General features: G+C 40.8%; 1 protein-coding gene across 5 annotated transcripts in view; it reads right to left on the minus strand.

The window, feature by feature from the left end:
* LOC147229202 (RNA-binding motif, single-stranded-interacting protein 3-like) overlaps nt 1–24037 on the minus strand; it is a 141456-nt gene that overhangs the window by 60788 nt on the left and 56631 nt on the right. For all 5 annotated transcript variants that reach the window (XM_086156061.1, XM_086156062.1, XM_086156057.1 and 2 more), the window contains exon 4: nt 18638–18729. In XM_086156061.1, coding sequence (XP_086012187.1) covers nt 18638–18729 — 92 coding nt within the window. The remainder of the gene's footprint in view (nt 1–18637; nt 18730–24037) is intronic.

Below are 24037 nucleotides of genomic sequence, written 5' to 3' on the forward strand. Positions count from 1 at the left end.
CTACTTTATTATATAATGCCCGGTTGGCAGTGACAGGAAATGTGTGGGGACACAAAGTGAAAGAGTTTGAGAGGTTTCCTGCTAGTTAGGAACAAGTCTCAAACCTACCCGTCCAGGGTGTCTGGTCACCTAGACAACCCTCCTGCTTTACCTTCTCTAACAGATTAAAAGCAAGTTAAACTATACAGCAAAAATGAATCAGATGCCACCACTTCCATTTCCCCTGTCTCTCTTCCCCTTGCACCGAAATGCTCCCTGATTGTCTTTCTGTGGAACATTTATTAGAAAAATGCAATAAAGTAGGAGGCCTGCCGGATTACCGTTGAGGAGGCACTTTCTCGGATGAGGGGAAAGAATATTAATAAAGTTTTTAGAGAGTTATTGAAAACATGTTTGGGTTTTTTTTTGTTTGTTTCTGCCTGCCTTCTCCTTGCTAATGGCATGTGGTTTGCTCTCAGATACTGGAAAATGAAATTACAAAGCACAATGAGAGGGAAACAATTAAAGGAACTGTAAATTGGAATAAATTATAAAAAAAAAAGAATAGTTTAAATGGCATCACCATCATCACAACCCTAACAACAACAAGAATAACAAAAATAATAATAACAATGACAATAATAATAATCATCATAATACAGGATATAATAATAATGATAATAACACTAATGATGACAATAAATAATAATAATAATAATAATAAAATACTTGAATTCCTTTCAAGTTATTTTAATCAGGGAAAAGTGTCATGACAACTTCAACCAGATTTCAGCTCTCATTGGTAATAACTGACAATCTCCAGTATCTGCATTAATAGCATTTTGATATGAAATTTCCTCTTGATGGTCTCCATACGCAACTGACAGTTGAAGTGTAAATGAGTGGCTTCAATGCAAAGACTTAAACCCGATTTTAACCCTAAATTGTGCAGCACAAAAGTTAAAAATGAGATTGCCAAATCACCTGAAGGTTTACACCACTTTCACTCATATCGAAGTAACTCAAGACGCCTGACTTGTATGCTTGAGCAAGTTGAGCCTCAACGTCCACCCTCACTTTCAGCTGACCTTGGCAACAAACTCCAGGAGGAGATTGAAAAACGGTTTGCACTTTAATAAAAAGATCTTTACCAAAACCGCTGCTTTGAATACATCTATTAGGCAAGAAGGCTACACGGGCGCGGCCCTTTCGCTTGAATGGCACCACTAAGCATCTCCACATTGTTTGTGCATTGTTTACCTTTGCAACCATTCATTTCACGACAGTCCACTGTGCAACGCTAACGGATGAGTTGACGGGACGAATTTGCCGAGTCTTCTTGTACCACCGCATTTTACCGGCCACCGAACTCTGACTCTTCGATCCGCGTGTCTCGTTTGAGATTTCTCGTTCCCGAACGGCTCTCGAAACTGCATTTACGATTCGACTCTGCCCTGGAATAACATCATTCTGCGCTTGTCTTTGCCAATTCTGACTTGGCCACGAATTGATTTAGCATCAGAACCTACATGTACATACATGGGTGATTCTCACACGCTGCAAACAGAGCGAACAAACAACCACATCAGTGTTAGTGGATTCTGTGCGCGTGCATGTATGAGTATGTGTGTGTGTGTGCAAGTGTGCGTGCAAGTGTGTGACTTATTACACCTGCATCATTTTCTCTGTGACTATGGCTCCAAAGCAGACACATTTACAGCTTTAATGCATCGCCCTTAGTTCTGATTGAGTCATTCCAAATAGCTTGTAAAATTTTTATTTACCCTTAACATGACTGTTCCTTGGAAGCACATTCGCATAAGAGTGTGTGTTTTGTGTTTTGAACTTACACTTGACACTATTTCATCTTGATCAATGCTTTTGTCCTACAGGCCCAAAGCTTGAGAACCATGGCCTGTTGCCATGGTTATCGTCTTTTTTTCTTTTTTTTTTTAGACTGGAGGGAGTAACCTCCAGGGAGAAAGCTTGAGAGCAAGAGGGAGACAGAGAGAGGAGGACTGGAAGCGATGAGCAAAACAAGGACAAAGTGGACAAAGAAAAACTAGAAAGGATGAAGAAACAGTGAATAACGAAATGCAGGAGAATTAAAATAAAACGCAGATACGGCAGGAAATAGGTCACGCATCTTTCAATCGCAACACGTCGGAATCGGTGCGCTGAGATTCTTTTTTTTTTCCGTATCCGGCACTTTTTTTTAATTTTTTTTTTTTTTTTCAAAATCACAAAAGTGTTATTTTGCACCCGTGGTGTGTGTGGCCATAGTTCTCAGATGACAGAGCAGAGGTTCCCATGTCATCTCTAGATGTCAGGATGAGGGCACAGAGGGGCCAGCTGACAGCTTGGTGGTCCAAGGTTATTTACTTTTAGAGCGGGAAAACCAACCAAAGTCAGCAAATACTAAAGGGCACGCTAACACACACACACACACATGCACGGACACATCTGACTAATTCATCTCAGATGCAACACGGGCACACACACACACACACACAGCCTCCGGGAAAAAAAAAAAAAAAAAAGGTTAAATAGACTCATCGCTGGGAACACCATTGAGAAAACAGAAGCCTAATTACCATCATATCCTCTACCAAGGACATCTCATGACAGCGCGCTCACAATTATCCATTCATTTTACCTGTACAAACCACATCCTCCCCTCTCACAAGTGATTAGACTATAATAAGGGTTCTTAAACCCTTCCAGCCCAAATTGAGCCATTTTAGTGTGCTCCCGAGACCGAACCTCATTAAGGCTTTGTCATTTGAGAACCCACCACAAACTGGTCTGTTTGGCTCCCGACAGAGCCGTAATCCCAAATCGTACTTAGATAGAAGCTAATGACAATCAACTCACCTCTAACCAGTCAACTTACCCGTACTTAACCGATCAGGAAAACAGACACCGATCGCGCCTCTTTGTTAATTCTCACGCAGGCACCGAGACGCAAAGAAAAACCGTAACGGTTAAAACCCGCTGTATCATTAACAGCGCGCCTGGATCAAAGCGCCATATGCTCTTTATTTATAAGCGCAGCCAGAAATGCCACTCAATGTGATACGGAAGTTCCTATGGTTTGAAACGAACATGAAATGAAATGCCTCTAAATGATTCATTTTTAAACGGCGCCTCCAGCTTTTCCCCCCCCTTGAACTTGCAGATCTTTGAAATATTTCAGTTTACGGTGACAGCGAGAGAGGAGACGTTCTCTGTGATACAATTGAACAAGGTTGATGTGGCATATTTCAATTTGAAATATGTAGCATCTCAGCGCGGGTTCATTGAATAATTAGAAATATCAATTTTACTCATTTGTCTGTCTTGAAAGTTACTTTGCACTCTTCGATTTCAGAGGGTTAAAAAAAAACAAACAGCATCATTTGGTGAAAAGGAATGGGGGGTAAAAAAAACAAAACGACATGAATGACAGCATTAAAAGCCGTTTTATTTAAGAGAGAGGCGAGGAAAAAAGAAAGTTTTGCTCCGTTCCTACTCAAAGCTGTCGGTAACATACCAATCCCCCCAAAATCTGCTGGAAACATTTCCGTGATGCAGTTTCTCTGATGTACAGAGAGAGCGGCGGCGCTCTGGAAGAAACATATTCCTATAGGAGGATGGAGCTGCCCCAGAAACTCCCCAGTCAATTGATCCATAGCAGCGCTTCCAAGATGGTCGATGGTCAGCAAGAACAGATTCAAGATTCAAGACTTTTACTGTCATGACACAGAGCGCCACGAGATGTAAAGATCGCGGCCCTCGGGTTCAGTGGAATCCAAATCAGACGGAAAACAACTTTAAAAAAACAGGACGCGGCGCAACGATACAACAATAGCGGCATCTCTGGGTTGGAGATATAAGATGGAAAAAATATGGCCCAAAATTTAAATTGCATCTAGAAGCATAAATAGATAAATATGTAGAAAAAAAAAGCGAAGGAAAAAAAAGGGGTTATTGTATCGTACTGTGGTTGAGGTTCAAGTGTTCACGGTCGTGCCGATTGCCGAGTGCGATGACGGCTCCGGGGTTAAAAACTGTTTTTCAATCTGTTGGTTTTTCGCCTTGATTGTCCAAAAACGTCTGTCTGATTCCGCTGAAGCTGATGATGATCTTACAGAATCGAAAGCGACTCCTGTGCCATATTTGAGGCAGCGAATTGGTTTTAACGGCGAGGAAGGCAACAGCTTCATTATGCAGCGTTAACTGTGTTTGCCCAGAGATAGCGGCTTATATAAAGGTAGCTAATGAATTTGTGAGCGAAGGAAAGATCTGCGAAGGGAAATTAATTTGGCGGTGGGTGGGGGTCTGAGCGAGTCAAACAATGAATTGCAAGGAAGGAAGTTAATATCGACCGTTTCTCGTCACCATCTCGAGCATCATTACTGACCCATTTTCAGCGTAGTTGGGGGACACACCTTGGGTTTGTAAAGAAAAGACGGATATTCCGAATAATAGATGCATTGTCTAAATGTGCATTATTGTAGCGTGTGCTCTAAATTCATTTTCACCGCTTCCTTCAGAGATTGAAATGCACTGCGGGACAATGTTGTCGTTGTCATGTGTTAAAATGTGCATAAAAAACAAAGAAATACACACAAAAATGTGACGAAATAACATGATATGTAATGTGCATTTTAACCCGTTGCTTTACCTGAATAAAGCACATTTTTTTCAAACTTATAGTGTTTTTAATCAGTATATCATTTCTGCATATTCTTTTTTTTTCTTGGCCGCTCACGTATGTCACCTCGATTTTGAACTGGGGGTGAAATCTCTGCTGACATTTAGGGATTGAAATTTTGAAAAGGAATGAACACCAACGTCCCCAGTGGCAATTAAGTGCACGTGCAGTTTTTCTTAAAAACAATGCAATACAGAAAACCCTCGCTATAACGCAGATTTTTTTCTAGCGCAGTTTTTTTAATGCTTATTTTTTACAGTACAGTATGTTGTGTTCTGCATCCTAATCGGATAAAAGACGGCAGACCAGTGTCAACAATCTCCGACTCCTTACAGCTCGCCAAATTTACGTTTCCAAATTTTCTCCGTGACAAAACCCACCATGTCGACGTAACGTTCTGCACCGAAAGGAAGAGGAAGATGTTAACTATCGCAGAAAAGGTTAAACTTCTGGACATGCGGAATGCGGCAGACGGGCGCCATCACGGAATAAGTGATTCTTCGGTTCGTTGCATAAAGAAGGAGGAAAATAACATAAAGACGACAGAGGCGACAAGTTTTGACAAGGATGCAAAAAATGGTGTCTGCTTTAGCTTTGTGGATTAATGACTATACAGTATTTCTAAAAACTATCAGTTATTTGTAAGAAAACATTTATATATATATTTTTTTTTAAAAATGCTCCGACCTGAAAACAGGTTTTGATCTTTAGTTTTATTCTATCATACCGTATTTTATTCTATAAGAATTGTGAAAAAATTGTGAAAAAGGGTTTACTGTATTTAACCAACTAAAACCAAAACAAACTAAAAGGCGACACTGAGGTCCATCGTCACGACGCTTCCGACGAAAAAAATAACCGACGGCGAGACGTAGAAAGAAGAAACTACATGAAGACAAAAAAGCAGGAGTGAGATGATTGGACGGAGCGAAAGCCGGAGCAGCGGCGATTAAATACGCGTGCAGTTTGTACATTTTTCTTAAAAACAATGCAATACATTAAACCCTCACTATAACGCAGTTTTTTTTTTAAGCGCAGATTTTTAAAGCTATTTTTTTGACAGAACAGTATGTTGTGTTCTGCATCCTAATCCGATAAAGGACGGCAGACCAGACCGCCATCACGGAATAAGTGATTCTTCAGTTCGTTACATAAAGAAGGCGGAAAATAACATAAGGAAAACAGCGGCGATAAGTTATAACAAGGATGCAAAAATGGGTTGTGGAGTCGCTTCAGCTTTGTGGATTAATGACTGAACAGTATTTCTAAAAACTATCAGTTATTTGTAAGAAAACATTTATATTTTTATTTTTTTTTAAAAATGCTCCGACCTGAAAACAGGTTTCGATCTTTGGTTTCACTCTACAGTACAGTATTGTATTCTATAAGAATTGCATCCTATTGCGGGATGACAAATGAGGGTTTACTGTATTTAACCAACTAAAACCAAACAAACTAAAAGGCGACACTCGGGTCCATCGTCACGAAAAAATAACCGACGGCGAGACGTAGAAAGAAGAAACTTCACGAAGACAAAACTCGTGAGACGAGCAGACGGAGCGAAAGCCGTCCTTATTGGTTTTCATATGCAGACTCAGATACACTAAAAGGTTGGGGGCATTTGATTTGTGATATTGTACTCCGAAAGCTCTCTCTCTCTTTCTCTGCCTTGAGAATCACGTTGGCTTCCGCCGTCCGCGGTTTGATCGATGGCTGAATTATGCCATCAGATTGTGAATCCGGCCAAGTCGGCTGTCTGCCCAATGACAAACAACAAACATGCCTGGCCACCAATAACAATGAGAGATATGAGGAGTGTACAGCCAATCAGGCAAAAGACGGCGGGGGGAAAAACATTTAACAGCGTCCCCATAAAATACGGCCTTTTTTTTTTTTTTTTTTGTCAGCGTGAATATATTTCAGACGTATTTGACAGCGTGCGAGAAAGAAAAAGCTCGACGCGGCGCCGTGCTTTTGTTCCTCTTATTTCCTCCATGTACTTCCTCTTTGCCTTGTGTCTCCTCAGAGTTCAAGCTGCCCACTCCATATTCCCTCCATCTCTCGCCATCCTCCCTCACTTCCAGCTTCCCACTCCCTCCCTCCCTCCCTCCCTCCCTCCCTCCCTCCATCAATCTCTCCGTGCACCCTCCCTCGCTCCGGCAGCCCACTCAAAGGCTAATTCCACAGAGGGGGGAGAATGTGATGGGAGCCGTTTTATAGTGTTTTCCTGTTATCTCTGTCCTTATAGAGCTGTTCTCAACCCGGCTCCATCAAAACCGAGCACCACCCCCACTCTCCAGCTGCCTACTTCATTCCTCCTCTGATCGCGGCAATATTTCCATCATTCCTTTTTGTTTTCCATTCTCCTGAGGGCAACGCTAAGGTGATACTGATCTGGAGGTTTTCATTCTTGAGTGAGGCCTTCAGCGGTCGGGAAATAATTCCTAATACGAGCTAGTGACTGATTTTTTTTTTTTTTTTTTAAATTTAGTTTATTAGCAATTAAAATGTAGTTATATCCTCACACTATTCAAAATTGGAAAATGTGTATATGTTATATATGTATCATGCATCAAATATATATATCATATTATACACATATATATATTATACATAGAACATTTTCAATTCGTAATTAATATTTGTTTCCATTTGTTTCCATGTGTATATAATACAATATAACATAATATATATTTTTTATAATTACATATATAAAATTATTTCAATTGAAAGAAAGTAGGAATAATTTTTTTCAATATGATATAATATAATATATATATATTTTTATAATTACGTATATAAAATTATTTTGATTGAAAGAAAGTATGACTCAAAATTTTCAATGTGATATGATATAATATAATATAATATATATTTTTTATAATTACATATATAAAATTATTTTAATTGAAAGAAAATAGGACTCAAATTTTTCAATATAACATAATATGATATAATATGATATAATATATATTCTTTATAATTACATATATATACAATTATTTTAATTGAAAGACAGTAGAAATCTAAATTTTCAATATAACATAATATGATATAATATCATATACATTTTTTATAATTACATATATATATAAAATTATTTTAATTGAAAGACAGTAGGAATCAAATTTTTCATACTGCTTTGTGTAGCTGTTACCGATGTACAATGGTTTGGAAGAAAATTATTTCAAAAATGGCAGCCCTGCAAAATGAAATAAACTAAATACTAAACTAAACACTGAATACCCTGGCTTTTGGTTTCGTCTTTTATCCCACAATCTGCCTTTATGTGTCTCTTACTCCATGCTGCCATCTTTTGCTTCTATTTTTAGCAATCTGATGAAGTATGAATTACATTTGTTGGGAAGATATGAATTATTCTGTCAATTAAAAAAAAAAAAGAACCTCTAAATTTTCAAGGTTCTGAAAACAAGGTCTTATAAATTATTTGGATTTATTTATTTTTCTTCCTTTTTGAAGGGGTCCTCGTGTTCCGGTTATGTGGCATGTCTTCGCGAAGCAGGGAAAATTCTTCACGGTGCAAGTTTTTTTTTTTTTTCTTCCCCTTTTTCTGGTTGTTTGTTCTGTTTGTTTCACTTCAGGTTTTGGAGCTCAGGGGATGTTTCTGTCAGAGTGCTGCCATCACCATTCAACCACCAACCAGTTTGGTTTTAGCCCAATTTCTGCTGTCTGCCCCGATGAACAGAGCTGCAGAATTCATTCTGTGAGAGCGGTCGCTGTCTATAAAGATAACGTATAAGTAGAACTAAAAAGCCGCGGTTTAAATTATTAAACGCTTCATATAAAAAGTGTCTGGTTTGCAGAGCTTCGGAGCTGATGCAAGAATTCAAACAATACTGGACTCGTCGAGGCCTTTGCATACATGGAAGATTTGCTTCATGTTCCCATCAGAACTATTAGTTTGAATTAGAGTGACGAAGAACTCAAAGTAACTCGAGGTTCATTTCTTTTTTCGCGAATAATTATGTGATCCGTGGGAACTCGGAAGCACTTTTACATAATATATGTTAAAAAAGACAACAAGTTGGTCATTTGCTACCTAAGTCTGTGTGATCTATACGTTATTTTTGTCTAACAAGAGAACTCTGATGGCAAATCCAAATGCTCCGATTAGCATCATTAGCCTTTCTAATGAGAACAATGCATTAAGTATTTACGAGTCTGGGGCCTTTTGGCTGAATGTTTTTTTGGCTGAAAAGCTCCGGGCGAGATATACAATCAAAGCGCTTACTGATATTCTTTAAAAAAAATTTAAAAAAAAGTCAACTGTGGATTAAATAAAGACAAATGCAGATTTATTTCAAAAGGGATTTTGACTGTGCAAAATCTGCATTTCATTTCTCTCGTAGGATCCTCCGATAACTACGAGGCTTTTTTTTAGATTGAATAAGTTCATTATCATGTACCGTATGTAAAAAAAGAAAAAGAAAAAGTGGCAAGTTTGTCATGAGGTTTTAAAGCACAGCGTGTTAAATATTGTAATGACGTAATGATGAAATATTTGATCACGTGTAGGGATCGCAACATACGTACGTTTCTGCAGCTCGTTGTGTTAAACAAATAAAATTGCTCGGCGAGTCCGAGATGCAGACACGTCAGGCTTCACTCACCCTTCCACTGATATTCCCGTGAGAAATTTCAGGAGGAGGCAAGAATTGTGACATTTTATCTGAAGCCTTCTTGAGCTGGAGTTGCAGTGATGCATTAAAGAACCATGTCTGACAATGTTGTTGTGTTTTGCTGTGTCTCTGGTTTGCTAAGCTCACAAGGCTACACGGTTCTTGATTAGCTGTGAGGTTAAAGTTAATTATTTAATGAGTTGGATTCTCAAGAGGGCAGACAATTAAATTAGCGGAGAAAAAAAAACTAAGAAACTTAACCCAGCACTATAAAAAAAAAAAAAGCCAAACTTAGTCCTTACGAAAACCCTGTAATTTGCACACGACTAGTTAAAGGTATAGTTAAATGAAGGTAAAAAAAAACATTAACGATAATTATTTATAATCCCATATGGGTTTATTTTGTTTAGACACACAGCCTTGACTGTAAAACTGAAAATGAACAGCACTCATGCAACATAATATAATTAAAAAAAAAAAAAAAAAAATCAGTTAACCGTCGATAAAACTTATCCTGATTGCTGTTATTTTTTCATTAGTCCTACCACTGAAGCACATTAATCACTCAAACACCCAAATTCATCTTCATTTTTCCTTCATCTTTTTTTTTCCTCTCATGCTCTTCCGCCCATTCTGTCCATCTCTTCCTTTTCTTTCCTTACTTATCCACTTAACTCCTCCATCTTTCTCCCTCCACACACACTAACACACAGATATACAAAACCCATGGCTGGTAATGCAGGGTTAATAAGATTGGAGAGCAGCTGATGGTTGTGCACATTCAGGCCAAATTACATTTAATTCAATTGGGTCTCACTCAGTGTCTCTCTCCCACTCCCCTCCCGTCTCCAGCATCCTCTTCTGTCCTGGCTCTTTCTTTCCTCCTTCCCTTCGTTGTTGTCCTCTACCTCACATAGAGCAGCACACACACACACACACACACACACACTTGCAGCTTTCATTTCAGAGCAGCTGTGCACACACACGTCCTTGGCCACCTCCCTACCCTTCACATTTAAACTAAATGAGATTCATTAGCTGTACTTTACAATGTAAACTCAGCCTTGAACCATGCATGAGGACGGGGGACTTGAAAAAATAGAATTAATCAAATGTCTAATCATAGACGGGCAGGAAGATACATGGATGATAAAATATAGACAAGTGAAATAAAACACGATTGTATACGATCCGTACAACTGAAAACGACACGACGTATTTATATGATCGTTTGAGCAATTTTAAGATTAAATTCAGACCGGGTCATTTTTTCACTTTATTTAGCACGGACCGATTTTAACGCACAAAAAAAATATACACATAATAACCGGCTGTAGGTTTACAGCGATTTAAGAAGAGTCAAAAAAACAAACAAACTCTTATTTTCACTTTGATGAGCAAAGATTTGTTTGACTTGTTACTTTGACACTTAATAGTTTTATTTGTATTTCTTATTCTCCCCCCTTTTTTATACTGTTTATACAATTTCCTACTATTATTTATTATTGTTATGTTTTACTCTGGCACAACAATTTCCTTCGGGATAAATAAAAATTGTTCTTATTCTTATTCTTAGATACGATACCGAAGCGGGTCTGGCATCGTGAGGTGATCCGGTCCGTTTGGTTGGTATTTCTGCTTTTATTGCTATAGAGTGAATATAGCTGTGTTTTAAAAAAAAAAAAAAACGCCATTAATGGTTGACATTATAAAAACTGAACGCACTACACTTTGAGGATTAGTCAGCGTGCGGTCAGAGCCGAACCGCAACCTTGACAATGAAAGTGAGAAGAGCTTAGAGTCTAATGGAAATCTGGAAAAAAAAATAAAAAATTAAGCGACTTTATGTTAATCTCTCAAACTTGAAGTTGGTGATCACAAAAAGGGGAGCGGCTACCGATAGATTTAAGTTTCAATTGAACCTTTCAAGCATTATATTGTCAGAATTTAAGCACAAATAAGCAACAGTTTGTCCACACAATTGCAAAGTGTTGGTGTGACAAAAGAAGAGCCATTTCATGCCCGATTCCACATCGTGAATGACGGCTGGTGAGAGGGATTGCGTATTCTATCGTACCTGGCTGAGAAAGGCGAGGAAAAAAATAAAAAACAGAATGATTCGACCGGGCAAAGATGAAATGTAAGAAAACAGTAACAGTATAGAATACAAAAACAGCCTAAAAGGAAACAAAATGGCTTCAAGATGATGGTTTGGAGAAAGTGATAGACAAGCAGAAAACGGGGCGAGAAAGAGAAAGATGCTCACGTCTCTCTGTCTATTTGTTCTTTTTCCGCCTCTCATCTGATGTCCTCCTCTTCCCATCACTAACTTCAGCTGTCAAGCGCGCATGCACACACTTACCCACACACACACACACACACATTACACATTGGATACATCAGCAGACTAAAAAACAACATGGGGCATCTGGCACCTTTCAGACCAGAGGTGCAGGACAGATAGAAAGTATGAAAGAAACACATCGGAAAGACCGACTCAGAGTCCGATGGCGGTTGATAAATGATAAAATAAATGAAAAAAAAGAAATTAAATAAAAGCATGTGCATATGTGTGTATGAACAGTGAATCTCCCGCCCTCAATCCTCCATCTTTCTCCTCCCTTCGTCGTTTTCTCTCGGCTCTGTAACTAATGACTAGAGGAAGCACTGCAGCACCTGCTGCGGACACACACACACACACACACACACACACACACACACACGGACACACGGGGAGAGTGGTGGCAGAAGCGGGGTGTCAGATGACGGGAGCAAACTGGGCCAAAAAAGAAAAAGGAAAAAAAAAAGAAAGGGGGAGAAAAAGGCAGGAGATGCCAAGGACAAAGGATGCAGGGAGAAGAAAGGGAGAGAAAAAAGGGAGGGAGGTGTGAAGTGTCGCTGCCAGTGGTACCGTCACTCTAATTAGCATAATGACCTTGGCCCTCTGTAACTGTTATTACAGTATACTCACACACACACACACTCACACACACACCTTATAGCCTTGCAGCACACTGGACTGTGAACGTAACGCAAAACTAATACGAACCCCAACCGTAAAAATATTACGACCGCAATCCTGCAATGCGATGCCGTCCGATGAAGAACTTCTGCAGTGCGATTGTAACACAGGTTGAAATACAGGCGGTGGTCGTTTTAAAAAAAGCGGATTAAACAAAATATGATCTTCCCTTCAGGGATCAACCTTCTCCGTCCTCCGATACAAACCTACTAGCAGTACCTTTTGCAAAACTGTTCTCAGTTCTACTACCTCAGTGGTGGAACAAACTTCCGGAAGCGACAAGACGAGCATCATCTATCTCAACCTTCAAGAAACAGGTAAAAACTGTTCTCTTTCAGGACTTTTTACTGCGCTGATGCCCCAGATCAGGTTAGGCAGCAAGTTAAGCTATGCAGTGTGTGTGTGTGTACGTTTGTGTATGTCTTTGTCAAAAAAAAAAAAAAAAAACTCACTAACCCAAGCTTACTGTTCTTTATATTTCCTGTGCATCGTGTATTTGCAAGTGTATTTGCAGTCCTTATGTCCTCTATTGTAAGTCGCTTTGGATAAAAGCGTCTGCCAAATGCGATGTAATGTAAAAAAATGTAACGTCTAACCCAATTCTATGTTTCCTTCTCTTTTACGACAACTAACGTCAACCGATATCTTCACACTCGCTCTTCTGTCCATGACCCAACCATCTTTCTCTCCAAAACATCTAACAAGTGCCGTCCCGCTGATGGACTCGTTCCTGATCCTCTCCATCCTGGTCACTCCCAAAGAGAACCTCAACATCTTCATCTCTGCAGCCTTTTGGTCGATGTCGCTGTTTCTGTCACCGTCTCGCCACCTTCTTGTCCACCTTTCCTTTCCTTCTGGCTGATAGTCTTCCATCTCATGACACTTTTCTCCACCCATTCCAACCTCCTTGGACCCGTTTCTTTACCTCTTTTCCTCACTCTCCTACTTTCTGGACTGTTGACCCTTTAAATCCTCCAACTTCTTGATCCTTGCATCTTCACCGTTCCTCTCATTCACACACATATATTCCGTCTTGCAGCGACTAACCTTCATTCTTCTCCTTTTCGAAGCAAACTGTACCTCCAGCGCTCAATATGATACGCTTTGAATATCGCCGGTGTCATGTTTCGATGTGCAACCTGACGGACACACACGTTATATCCAGACAAAACCGTAAAGGTGAAGCGTGGGAAAGCAATAAAGAGATCGGCTTGTGTTTGATCCCTCTCTCTCGCTTGCATGCACACACGTGCACACAAATTTTACAGAATTTTACAGATGTGAAACTCATTTTAAATTCACACGAAGGTAAAATCTATTCCCAAGCAGGCCGGATGGGGTAAAATCATGACATGTTAATTATTGTTAATGTTATGTAAATTCCAAACTATAAGCCGCTACTTTTTGTAACGTTTTGAACAAGGATGCGGCTAATTTATGGATTTTTGGGGGCTGAACCTGTGTTATGCTCTCACCACAGATCACAATGTCATCTCCAAACATCATGGTCCATGGAGATTCCTGTCTAACCTCATCTGTCAGCCTGTCCATCACCACTGCGAACAAGAAGGGGCTCAGAGCTGATCCCTGATGGAGTCCAACCTCCACCTTGAACTTCTCTGTTACCCCTACAGCACACCGTACCAGGGTCTCACTGCGAGCATACATGTCCTGCACCAGTCTAACATACTTCTCTGCCACTCCAGACTTCCTCATACAATACCAGAGCTCCTCCCTTGGCACCCTGTCATATGCTTTTTCTAAGTCTACAAAAACACGATGCAGCTCCCTCTGGCCTTCTCTTGTACTTCTCTATTAGCATTCTAAACACAAATACTGCATCTGTAGTACTCTTAAAAATCACACAAAAATGATCGACGGAAATCAAATGTGTGAACCCATGGAGGTCTGGATTTGGAGTCACACTCAAAATGAAAGTGGAAAAACACACGACAGGCTGATCCAACTTTTTATGTAATGTCCTTAAAATAAGTCCAAATGAATCCGCGTTGCTTCCCAAGTGGACATTTTGATTTCACACAAGTGTGATTGACTTGGAGTTACATTGTGTTTCCTTTATTTTTTTTTTGAGCAGTATATTAATTACAAGCAAAAAAGCAGAAAAAAATGCTTGTGTTTGAAATATCTCATATTACAACATGAATACCTGCGGCTTATAGACAAGTAGGACCTATATATGCATGCATGTATTTATTTTAGCCGGTGCAGCTTATATTCAGGTGCGCACAATAGTCCGGAAACGACGGTACCTATGGTTCAATTCAACCCTGAAGCATGCTACGTTTTAGCTGGATTAAACCCGCTCGTGGGCCTGATGCGGCCTTGAGTTTGACACCCCCATGCCAGATATCAAACGGAATGGACCGACATACAAAAACATGCATGGTGGAGTGAGAGGCGAGTCCAGGAAAAGGAGTTTGTAGCAAGAAAAATGGGGGGGGAGGGGGTGCAGCTGCAGCAGTAATCATCTTTCGGGTCAACAGTAATTATCCGGACGACTGAGGAAGTTAGCGGAGAACATACCATTCGCACATTTACTTCTTCCTCCACGTCTTGGCTTGTTATATTTCCCCCGCTCATTTATTTTGCAAACAAAACATGTGCCTATCACCGAGAAGATGTCAGGGCAATCTTCCGGGTTTAATGGATAAGAGTTTCTCACTGTGAATTCAATTATATACACCAACAGTCTAATCTCGCCTCAACTGCACTCTAATTGATTCGTGGGTTACGCCAGTAAGTTCTTCGAATCCCTGGTAACTTTGAGGATGGCGGATAACATTTTTATTTTTATTTTTTTAAAGCCGCGCTTGCGTATTACCGTATTTAAATGAGTCGATTTAATCCGGCATTTGTGGCATCTTGTATCACACCCCGTGGTATATGAGGATAACACCTGGGTTTTCACCGCATATATTTCTTTCATATTTCCCATCGTGCTTCTTATTCCAGTCCAGCTGTCGAGCAGGATTCGACACTCATTTCCATCTCCGATTTGATAAACTTGATTAATAAATCATTCAAAAATCGTCTTTCCTTTCACTAACTAATGCCATAATTACAGTGACTCAGTGTTGACCCAAACCCGCCGCGGTGGAAATACATATCCTTTGCAGAGACAAAGGAAGAGCTCAAGCTGCTGCTGTTTTGCTAAGATGCTGCTTTTTTTTTGCATGCCGTGTAGCCGCTTGAAAAGTGTTTTTACAGAGACTTGGCAGCAGCCCGGCACTACTTGTCTGTAAGCAAATCACGTCAGATAATTATTTACCCCGGTGTCCCCCTTTTTTGGGGAATAGTCTAACGTTTCCGACCTCCGCGGGTTTATCCCGTCATATATGATGAAATTCCAATTTGCATGATAAAGGCACCGAACAAACAGGATGCTACGCCCGTGACATCGGTCAATATTTACCCGATTCACAAACACCTTTCGTAATGTTTCACCGAAATCCGGTCGCTTTGGTTTCTGAAGGGGTGGCGAAAAAAAAAAAAAAAAAAAGGCTTAAAAGTCATCGGATCTTGAAGGTGACTTTTCACCTGTGATGCCAAAAGAGAAAGACTAAACTACTCGCTTCAATTAAAAAGAGAAAATATCCTGCTTCTTTCAACTGACAATGTTAAGAGCTGCGGTAATTGAAGGCGGTAGACTTGAGCTTCTGTCCACAAAGGTTATCCGATGAAAAGAATGATACACCAAGCGGTTCTTTATCTCATTCTGTGCAGAATCGCATCCATGTTTTAAAACTTCTCGTGACCGTTGCGTTGCAGCTTTACCAATATTTAGTTGCATTCATCACAAATCCCGAGCTACCAGCAGCACTTCTGAGAGCGTTTAGTTTCAGAGCTGAATATTTTGCTGTTTGAATTGGTTCATGGCGGACGGTATCAGAGGAGGTCATTCTTATCCGAATTAGAAGTAAATATATTCCCGGTTCATTCGCTGATGATCATTTGTGTGAGGCCTCAATAGAGTAATGAATCCTTTTGGGGGGGGGGAGGGAAAAAAAATGATAGTAAAATTTGATCCGAACACACGAAGAGACCTCTAGAAGTTTCTCAAAGTCACACCGGTCTTTCACGACGTAGCGCTGTCGCCGCCGCGGGTACAACAAACATCTTTTAATTCAACTGAGAAGGTTTTTCGAATGAGCTTCGAGGCCGCGTTTCACAAACACACAATAGATTGGCATCTACAGGAAGGGCTGTGGACGTCCTGGTTTCCCAGGGTTTGCGCACTTGCTGCCCTTGCGTGTGGACGAGCTGCAAGCTGAGGGTCCGTAATGACCCCGTGCACGCGAACGCTACGATGATATTTATAGTGCGCGGTACATTTCCTTGCATTTGAGCGAGGCTTGCATAATTACTGGTAAAAAAAAAAACTGCATTCAGAGAGCAAAGGAGGTGGAACCCATTTGGTGAAGCGCGGTCTCGGTGAGTAATCTCGTATTCGTTTTCCACTTATCTGCACAAGTACGCGCAGACGTCTTCGTGGACATTAGCTGAAAAATTGCGCGGGATCTAAAAAGTATTAGTGCGAGCTGGCGGCTCCAAAAACACCTGCAATACCGCGCGTGTTCCGAATGGTTAAATGTGATCGGACATATTAGAGCCGAGCGATCTTAGATGATTCAAATACTCTTTCTCTCCTCCATTCAACATTTCATTCATTTCAAAAAATCCTATCCCCTCATATATTTGATTTTCTCTTTGATATCACATCTGTCTTTTTACAAATAACCTCCCTGATTTTCTCCCTGTGCTGTCACTTTTGTGCTTTTTTTTTTTGTGTGTGTGTGTGCGTGAAAAAGCTATTAACTCACCTCCAGATGAGACTCTAAGACAAACGCGGCAATTCCAGTTAATCTGCAAAACATCAGTGAGCCGGGAGGAAAATATGTGAGCTGGCGAGGCGTGCGCTTTCAGGTGGACGGAATTGTCTGAGTCACTCTGTCTGGTAGTTAATGTTTTCGAACAGAGACGTTTTCTCCGTCCGCAATGAAGTCGCTCGCGTTATAAGCGGTACGAGCTCGAGCGGCGCCGACTATCCGACGATCGGATGTTTTTGAACCGCCTTTCTCATCGCATCCCGATACGGAAAAGTTATCCGGGACGCCACCAGCTCTGTTCATAATGAGTTGATGAAACAGTAAGAAGTCGGTGTAATTTAATTTTCATTCGCCCTCCGTTCCATCCCTCCGGAAAACTCCATCTCCCGAGAGCGGAGGGTTGTTCTCTCCTTAATAACAGCTAAACACATCAACACTGCTCTTCCAAATGACCCCCCGAGCCGTAAGGAACAAAATAAGAGTTGGAAGTCTAATGAAAAGAGGTTTAATAGGAGAGCGACGCGAAGGTGGCTCAGAGGCTTGCTGCTGTTTAATTCAATGGGATTCTCCTTGTGCCTCAAGACCGGCCCCTTTTAATTGCATTCTCTCCCATTTATATAAGGAAGTATGAGCGTTACATCTTTAATGATTCTGAAAGGAATGCAGGCTATTCTTTCATAAACGCAGACAGATACTGTGTTTGTGCTGGTTAGACCCGCGTGATTAGACGTCCGTCGCCTCACGCGACTCGAACCGGGACGAACGGCGAGGTAACCTGCGCGCTCCCTTGGATACAAGTCAGATAAGCATATGGGTGATTTTCCTGCGACGGTTTTAATGATGTGACGGATGATAATATGCATGCAAATTAAGAGCGCCGCACACTCACGCTTCCCGATTTCACGTGCTCGTTCTCCGACGCGTATAGCCTCGTTTTTCGTCAACGTGAAGTTAGACGCCGTGACGGAAGAGGACGCGGAGAAACGACCGCAAGGGACCAAAAGAAAAGGCGACTACAATCGTCGTCCCAAACTGGACGGGTTATTGCCAGGGGAGAAAAAAATACAGAAACTTTTTTGAAGGGGTAATACGACGGCAAATAGGGGAAATGTCGGGCGGAGAATCCAGCTAAAACCATCTGCTCTGCCCTTTCATCTTTCAGGGTTCGAATCAATAATCCCATCAGGGCCACGGTTGTTAATCGATAACTGTATCATGGACTCGGTCGAAGCCGCACCTATCAGTTTCCCCTCAATCAACATGTCATGAATGTAAACCCCCGCGCCGGTGTTGTCACTATCGCTCTTCCATCATAACCATCTTTACAGCGCCATCACCTCACACCCGGCTCTATTCCACGGTTTACAGATGGAGAAGGGCCTAGAAAATTTCATCACACTGTAATAACTACAATTGAAGCGGACCAGGGAGTGAAGGGCAGAGAAAAGCTTACCTTCGCCATCTGTGCCTGAACTCCACTGGCTTTCAGCGAGGCCACAGCCTTCTGAGCAGCTGCGGGGCTGTCAAAGTCCACAAAGCCGTAGCCTGTACACACACACACACACACACACACACACACACACAGATATAACAAATAAAAAAAGAAAATGAGAAAGGAGAGAAGCGCGACATGACTAAGAAGAAAAACAAAAGAAAAAAAACAAAAAAATGATCGGTTTAAGTTGTCGGGAATATTGCGGTCAGCGTACTTTTGTATGATCCGTCCAAGTCGCGGTTTTGTTTTCAACACAGCATAAATCTGATAAATGTGTCAAAATCAAGTCAGGTCACGTATTTAATGAAAGCCGCTAGTCCCCCCCCATTAAATGTGTTTTAGCACAGAACATCAACAGAATTGGTGCCATAACAGTGGCTCTTATTAACTCGCTCATGATCCAAGAGATCTTTTAATGTCCATGCAAGTTTGGTTTATTCTTTATGTCATATCAAAGCTCTTTAAAAAGGAGCTACCGCCTATGATTTTAATGACACCATTGTTTTTCTCTGCACCCATTACGGTATTGCCCGCGAGCGCAAATGGTTGCTCGGCATCCATCCCTCACAGATAAACACAGTGGGCCTCGCGAATGCATGAAACACGTTAAATCGTCCATAGAAGCCTTTGTGGCAAATTCGTCAGGTTTTATTTTTGTTTTTGTAACATCCCATGTGTTCATAGACGGGAAAAAAAATCTATCGCCAATCCAGTTAATGCTCCCCCTCCCCCCATCCTGAAATAATCACCATGCCAACAAACAATTGATTTTATAAAACCTCAAAGGAGAAGGGTTCTAGAGCGGTTTTGTGGTTTTATGTTGTGAAATTTTAACACTTAATATTTATCACCAGGCCGCTGCTGGCCAGACCCGATGTTCCCATCGAGGCATCTTCATGTAACATTTCACATTCCTCCGCAGAGAACAATTCCTTTCAATGTGCAAAAGCTGCACATCTGTTTGGTGGGTACGCTCGCCGCAGCTGGAGACGAGCAGATTCACCGAGTCAGATGACTCATTGTATCACAGATAAAAATGTTTTTCAGGGTCTGAGTCGAGACACGTGTTTCGCGGTATTGTAATTCCCAGTATTTCGGTGTCATCGCTTCATTCTATAATCCGATGTGATGACTTTTGTGCACGGTTACCGCCCGACTCAAGACAAATCATTGACATGTGTTGATATTTTGGCGCACGGTTCCGACCGAACAGGAAGCTTGTGGCAAAAAAAAAGAAAAAAAAAAAAAAAAAAGGAAACTGAAACAGCGGTAAAGTTCACGATCGATATGTGTCTCCCGGTTCTGTACGCTATTACGTCACAACGCTATATCTATACTATTATAATGAAACACTTTGTTTGTCTTATTTCTGTTTTAACAAATGTATTAACCCTCATATTACGTTAAGGGTCAATTTCACCCATTATGAGAGTTAATCAATCATTATTATTATTATTATCGCTAGTTTCTGAGCTAACGATTACCCGTGGTTCTGGATAAGGAGTGCAAAACGTATATATTTTTATCGGCCCGTCTCCATCTATTCATTTTTACATTGTCTAACATTTGACCCAAACTCTACTCAGGTGGTTCAAAGTAAGATTTTCAAAAGTAGCTAATTCTAATAAACCACTGTGAAATAAAATAGAAATTAGACAACATCTGGGGTTAAGTTAGGGTTAAATTTAAAAATAAGCATCCTCCAAATGCTTGTTATTATACTGAGGTGCTTGTGAAGTCATGCATCAAATACGCCACAAAATAGAATTACTGCACACTTTGTCACAGATGAAAATAGAAAATCTTTGTATTCGGCGCAAAAATATATACCAATTTTTTTATCGGCAAATATCGTTCGCATCCGTTTCTACGTCCGCACAGGTGCTCGGTCAAATCCTAAAATTATCTCGGAACGTCCCGGCCGACAAAACGGACGAAAAGTCCGTAAATACAAGCATAAATCGTCCTTTATCGTTCAGCGGGTGGAGCTGAGATGAAGATTTCACGGAGAACAAGTGAGAAAAAGAAAACCAGGCTTTATAAAGTGTGTATGAATGACGATATTTGCGCAAGGGCATGTGCGGAAACAGTTGGGCTGCATTTATGAGAAAGACTAATAAAAGAAAGATGTTGATACACATGAATTAAGCCACCAATGGGGAAATAATCGGAACATCAGCTTTGAAATTCCCACAGTAGTTTTGAGTAGGTTGCGTGTTAACCTAGTTAAACGATCCATATATCAGAAGTCTTACTCATTACGACTGCAAATGTAAACATATTAAGAAGGGAATACAATCCCCCATCTCTCTCACACACGCACACACACACACACACACACACACACACACACACACACACACACACACACACACACACACACACACAGTAGGCAGTTGATGTTTTTATTGTTCAAAGGCGGTACATTGCTTTCACTGCAAGATTTGCCCTGCACGCACAAATATTTATACTGCTGGTAATGAGAGCCTTATAGTTTTGCCAAAGTAGGAAAGCAAAAGCACACAAACACATTTTCACTGAAGTATTTGCACACAAATATTATGCCCATGTTAGCAAATCTAACAAACACGGATCCCAATAAGCCTTGATGTATGGATATACAGGCACGTCCACAATTTTGTTGTTCTGGTTGTTTTTTGTTTTGGTTTTTTTTTTTTTCAAGTTGTCTTACTTTTCACTCTGTATTCATGTAATCAGGGGCAAAGTACAAAAGTATTCATTAATACCTTGGAAAGTTTTCCTTCCAGAAATTTTTCAGTGAAGTACGTGCTTAAACTAATGGATTTCAAAAATAATTGGAAAAATAACGAATAAACCAACACATGAAATGTCAGCCTTTAAAAAACTCATAATCAATCAATCCATCCAGCCTGTCTCGGCCGCCACGGGGCGAGAGACGGGTTAAAAACCCTGGACGGGTCGCCAGTCAATCGCCACATTTACAGAAAGACGAGCATTCACTCTCATTCGCATATCCGGGACATTTTCCCAATTTTTTTCCGATTAACCCGCTGCGTGTTTTTGGACGACGGGAGGAGAACGACGCAAACTCCATACAGAAAGGTAATTCGTGGGGGTGCGGCTTCCAGTCTTTTACAAATCTTTTCAAAGTGTTCAGATATATGAGTAGCTTTAGAACACACTTTTTGGCTCAGGAGCCAAAACTTTTCTGTCATTTGATTTGAAAACATACTTACATTTCATGCACAAACCGTTTTTTTTTTCCCTTGTAGCTTCACGTCTAGCTCATTCATGTGTGTCAGTATGTTAGCATTAACGGCTAAATCACAAAGCCAATCTGTGTCATTCAGCTCAGGAAAATTCTCAAGTGTTCTCCAAAAATGAAATCATCTCCTGTTTGATTCATTGATCCAATCATACATTCACATCAAGTGTGAATTCTGTAGCGATCTTTGTCGGGCCGGATTAAAGTGTCCAACGGGCCAGATGTGGCCCGCGGGCCGTAGTTTGCCCACCCCTGCTTTAGAATATGTGTTTTTTTTACGCCTTGCACTGGTTTGGCTCGAGATCTGAGTTCTTCTCAAGGCATGGATGATTGAGATGCTTTATTTCTTTCTTCCCAGGTCGTCATCTGACTTACTGGTCGGATGACTTACAAAAAATCAGCCCGTGTCATCATAGCGGCGCGTTGGAGATCCTGTTTTGCTTCAGGATACTCGGGTCGCTATGCCGCGTCCACGAGGAGATGCCAGCTTTCAACCTCGATATACTGTTATTCCTCTATTTTATTTCTTTTGTTTTCCATCGGTTATATCAAGATATACGTCTTGAAATATCTTGATATGTCAACAATTGCCCATCAGTGCAAATGAGGAAATATGAAAATGTTAGAATTTTGTGCAAGTCCTCTCATCGGCCTCCACGCACGTATAATTTGGGGTCGGATATAAAGATGACCGGCCCTACGGTGAAGGTTATGCAAAGTCCCACTTGGCAGGTTCGGGCGCAAATCAGTGAGGCAGATGTTGGGAAAAAAACAGTGTAGGAGAGAACTAATGTAGATTTAGTTATGAATATATCTGCATTGCATTTTACATGAAATGCGATGAAGATTTAATGAGAAAAAGGCTGTGCATCCAACTGAAGCCTGTCCTTTCAAGTTGTGGTAAACACTTTTTATCACATGGAGAGCTCTTCTGTCACAGTGATAAGAATATTCCCGTTGAAAAGAATAATGAAAACATCTCCGAATTATATAATCCTTCTCATTTGCGCCCTTTTCCCTCCCATCTGTGGCCTCGTGATGACACAGGGATGAAAATTAATCTTGCTCAGTGGTGCCTAACAAATATTCCGCTTTTGAATGAAAGGGGAAAAAAAAAAAAACATTATATTACGCCGCACATGCACACGTGAATGAACACACACAGACACACAGATGGAAACACAGATAAACACACACACACACACACACGGGTGCATATCTCAGACTCCAATCTAATCTCTCTGAGCTCGCAGAGTTCCTGGCCTTGGGCCATTAAAACAGGCAACCAAGTACGGAAGAAAAAGGAGCAAGCCGAGGCAAAGAAGGAATGGGAGGAGGCTAAGAGGTGGCGGAACGGAGTGGCAGACGGCGAAAGGGAGAGTAAGAGTGATACGAGCGAAGGGAGAGCGAGAGGAACACAGAGGACAGAAGGGAGATACAGAGAGGGAGGGTGCTTGTCTTTGGGAAATGGAAATCCTTTACAATCTAAAGTGGTTTCCTCTCCCTTCCTTCCTCCACCTCGAGCTGCCTGCCCTCTCCCACCTCTGAGCTCCCACAGTGCTAACTAGAAAACTGTCCGCTTCGGAAAAAAAAAACTGTATATGTAACATCGAACCCGCTACAAAGTGGACTTAACCAAGAAAAGCCTTGTATCACCAAGGAAGAAAGCGAAAAAACAAATTGACTTTCTAAGTCGTGCAAATTGCGAATTAACGGCGTGATAATTGATTTTTGTTTGGAAAAAAAAAAAAAAAAAAAATCAAATTTAAGTTTTAAGGTGATTTTAAACAGCAGCAAAAATGGAGAGTTCATTTGTTTACATGACCTTGTGTTCAGGTTTATCCTTAGATCAATTTCCTTCCTGCAATTATTTTCTTCCTTTAACAGACGAGTGTCTGTTAAATCACAGGACTCAAAGGATACCCCTCCTTTCTCTGTCAGCCCCAGGTTATTTTTACCCCCCCATCCATCCATCCCTTTTTTTTTTTTTTCCAAGCGCAGTCTCTGTGCCAATTTGTACTCTCTTAGTCACGCTAAGCACTTATCTTGTCCCCACTGAATGCCTTTGCAATCAAACCAACACTTATCCGGTTGTAAGGCATTCTAATGGG

The sequence above is a fragment of the Fistularia commersonii genome, chromosome 11 (assembly GCF_037954325.1).
Source record: "Fistularia commersonii isolate RoL2024-O1a breed Wild chromosome 11, RoL_Fcom_v1.0, whole genome shotgun sequence".
Lineage (NCBI taxonomy): Eukaryota > Metazoa > Chordata > Actinopteri > Syngnathiformes > Fistulariidae > Fistularia > Fistularia commersonii.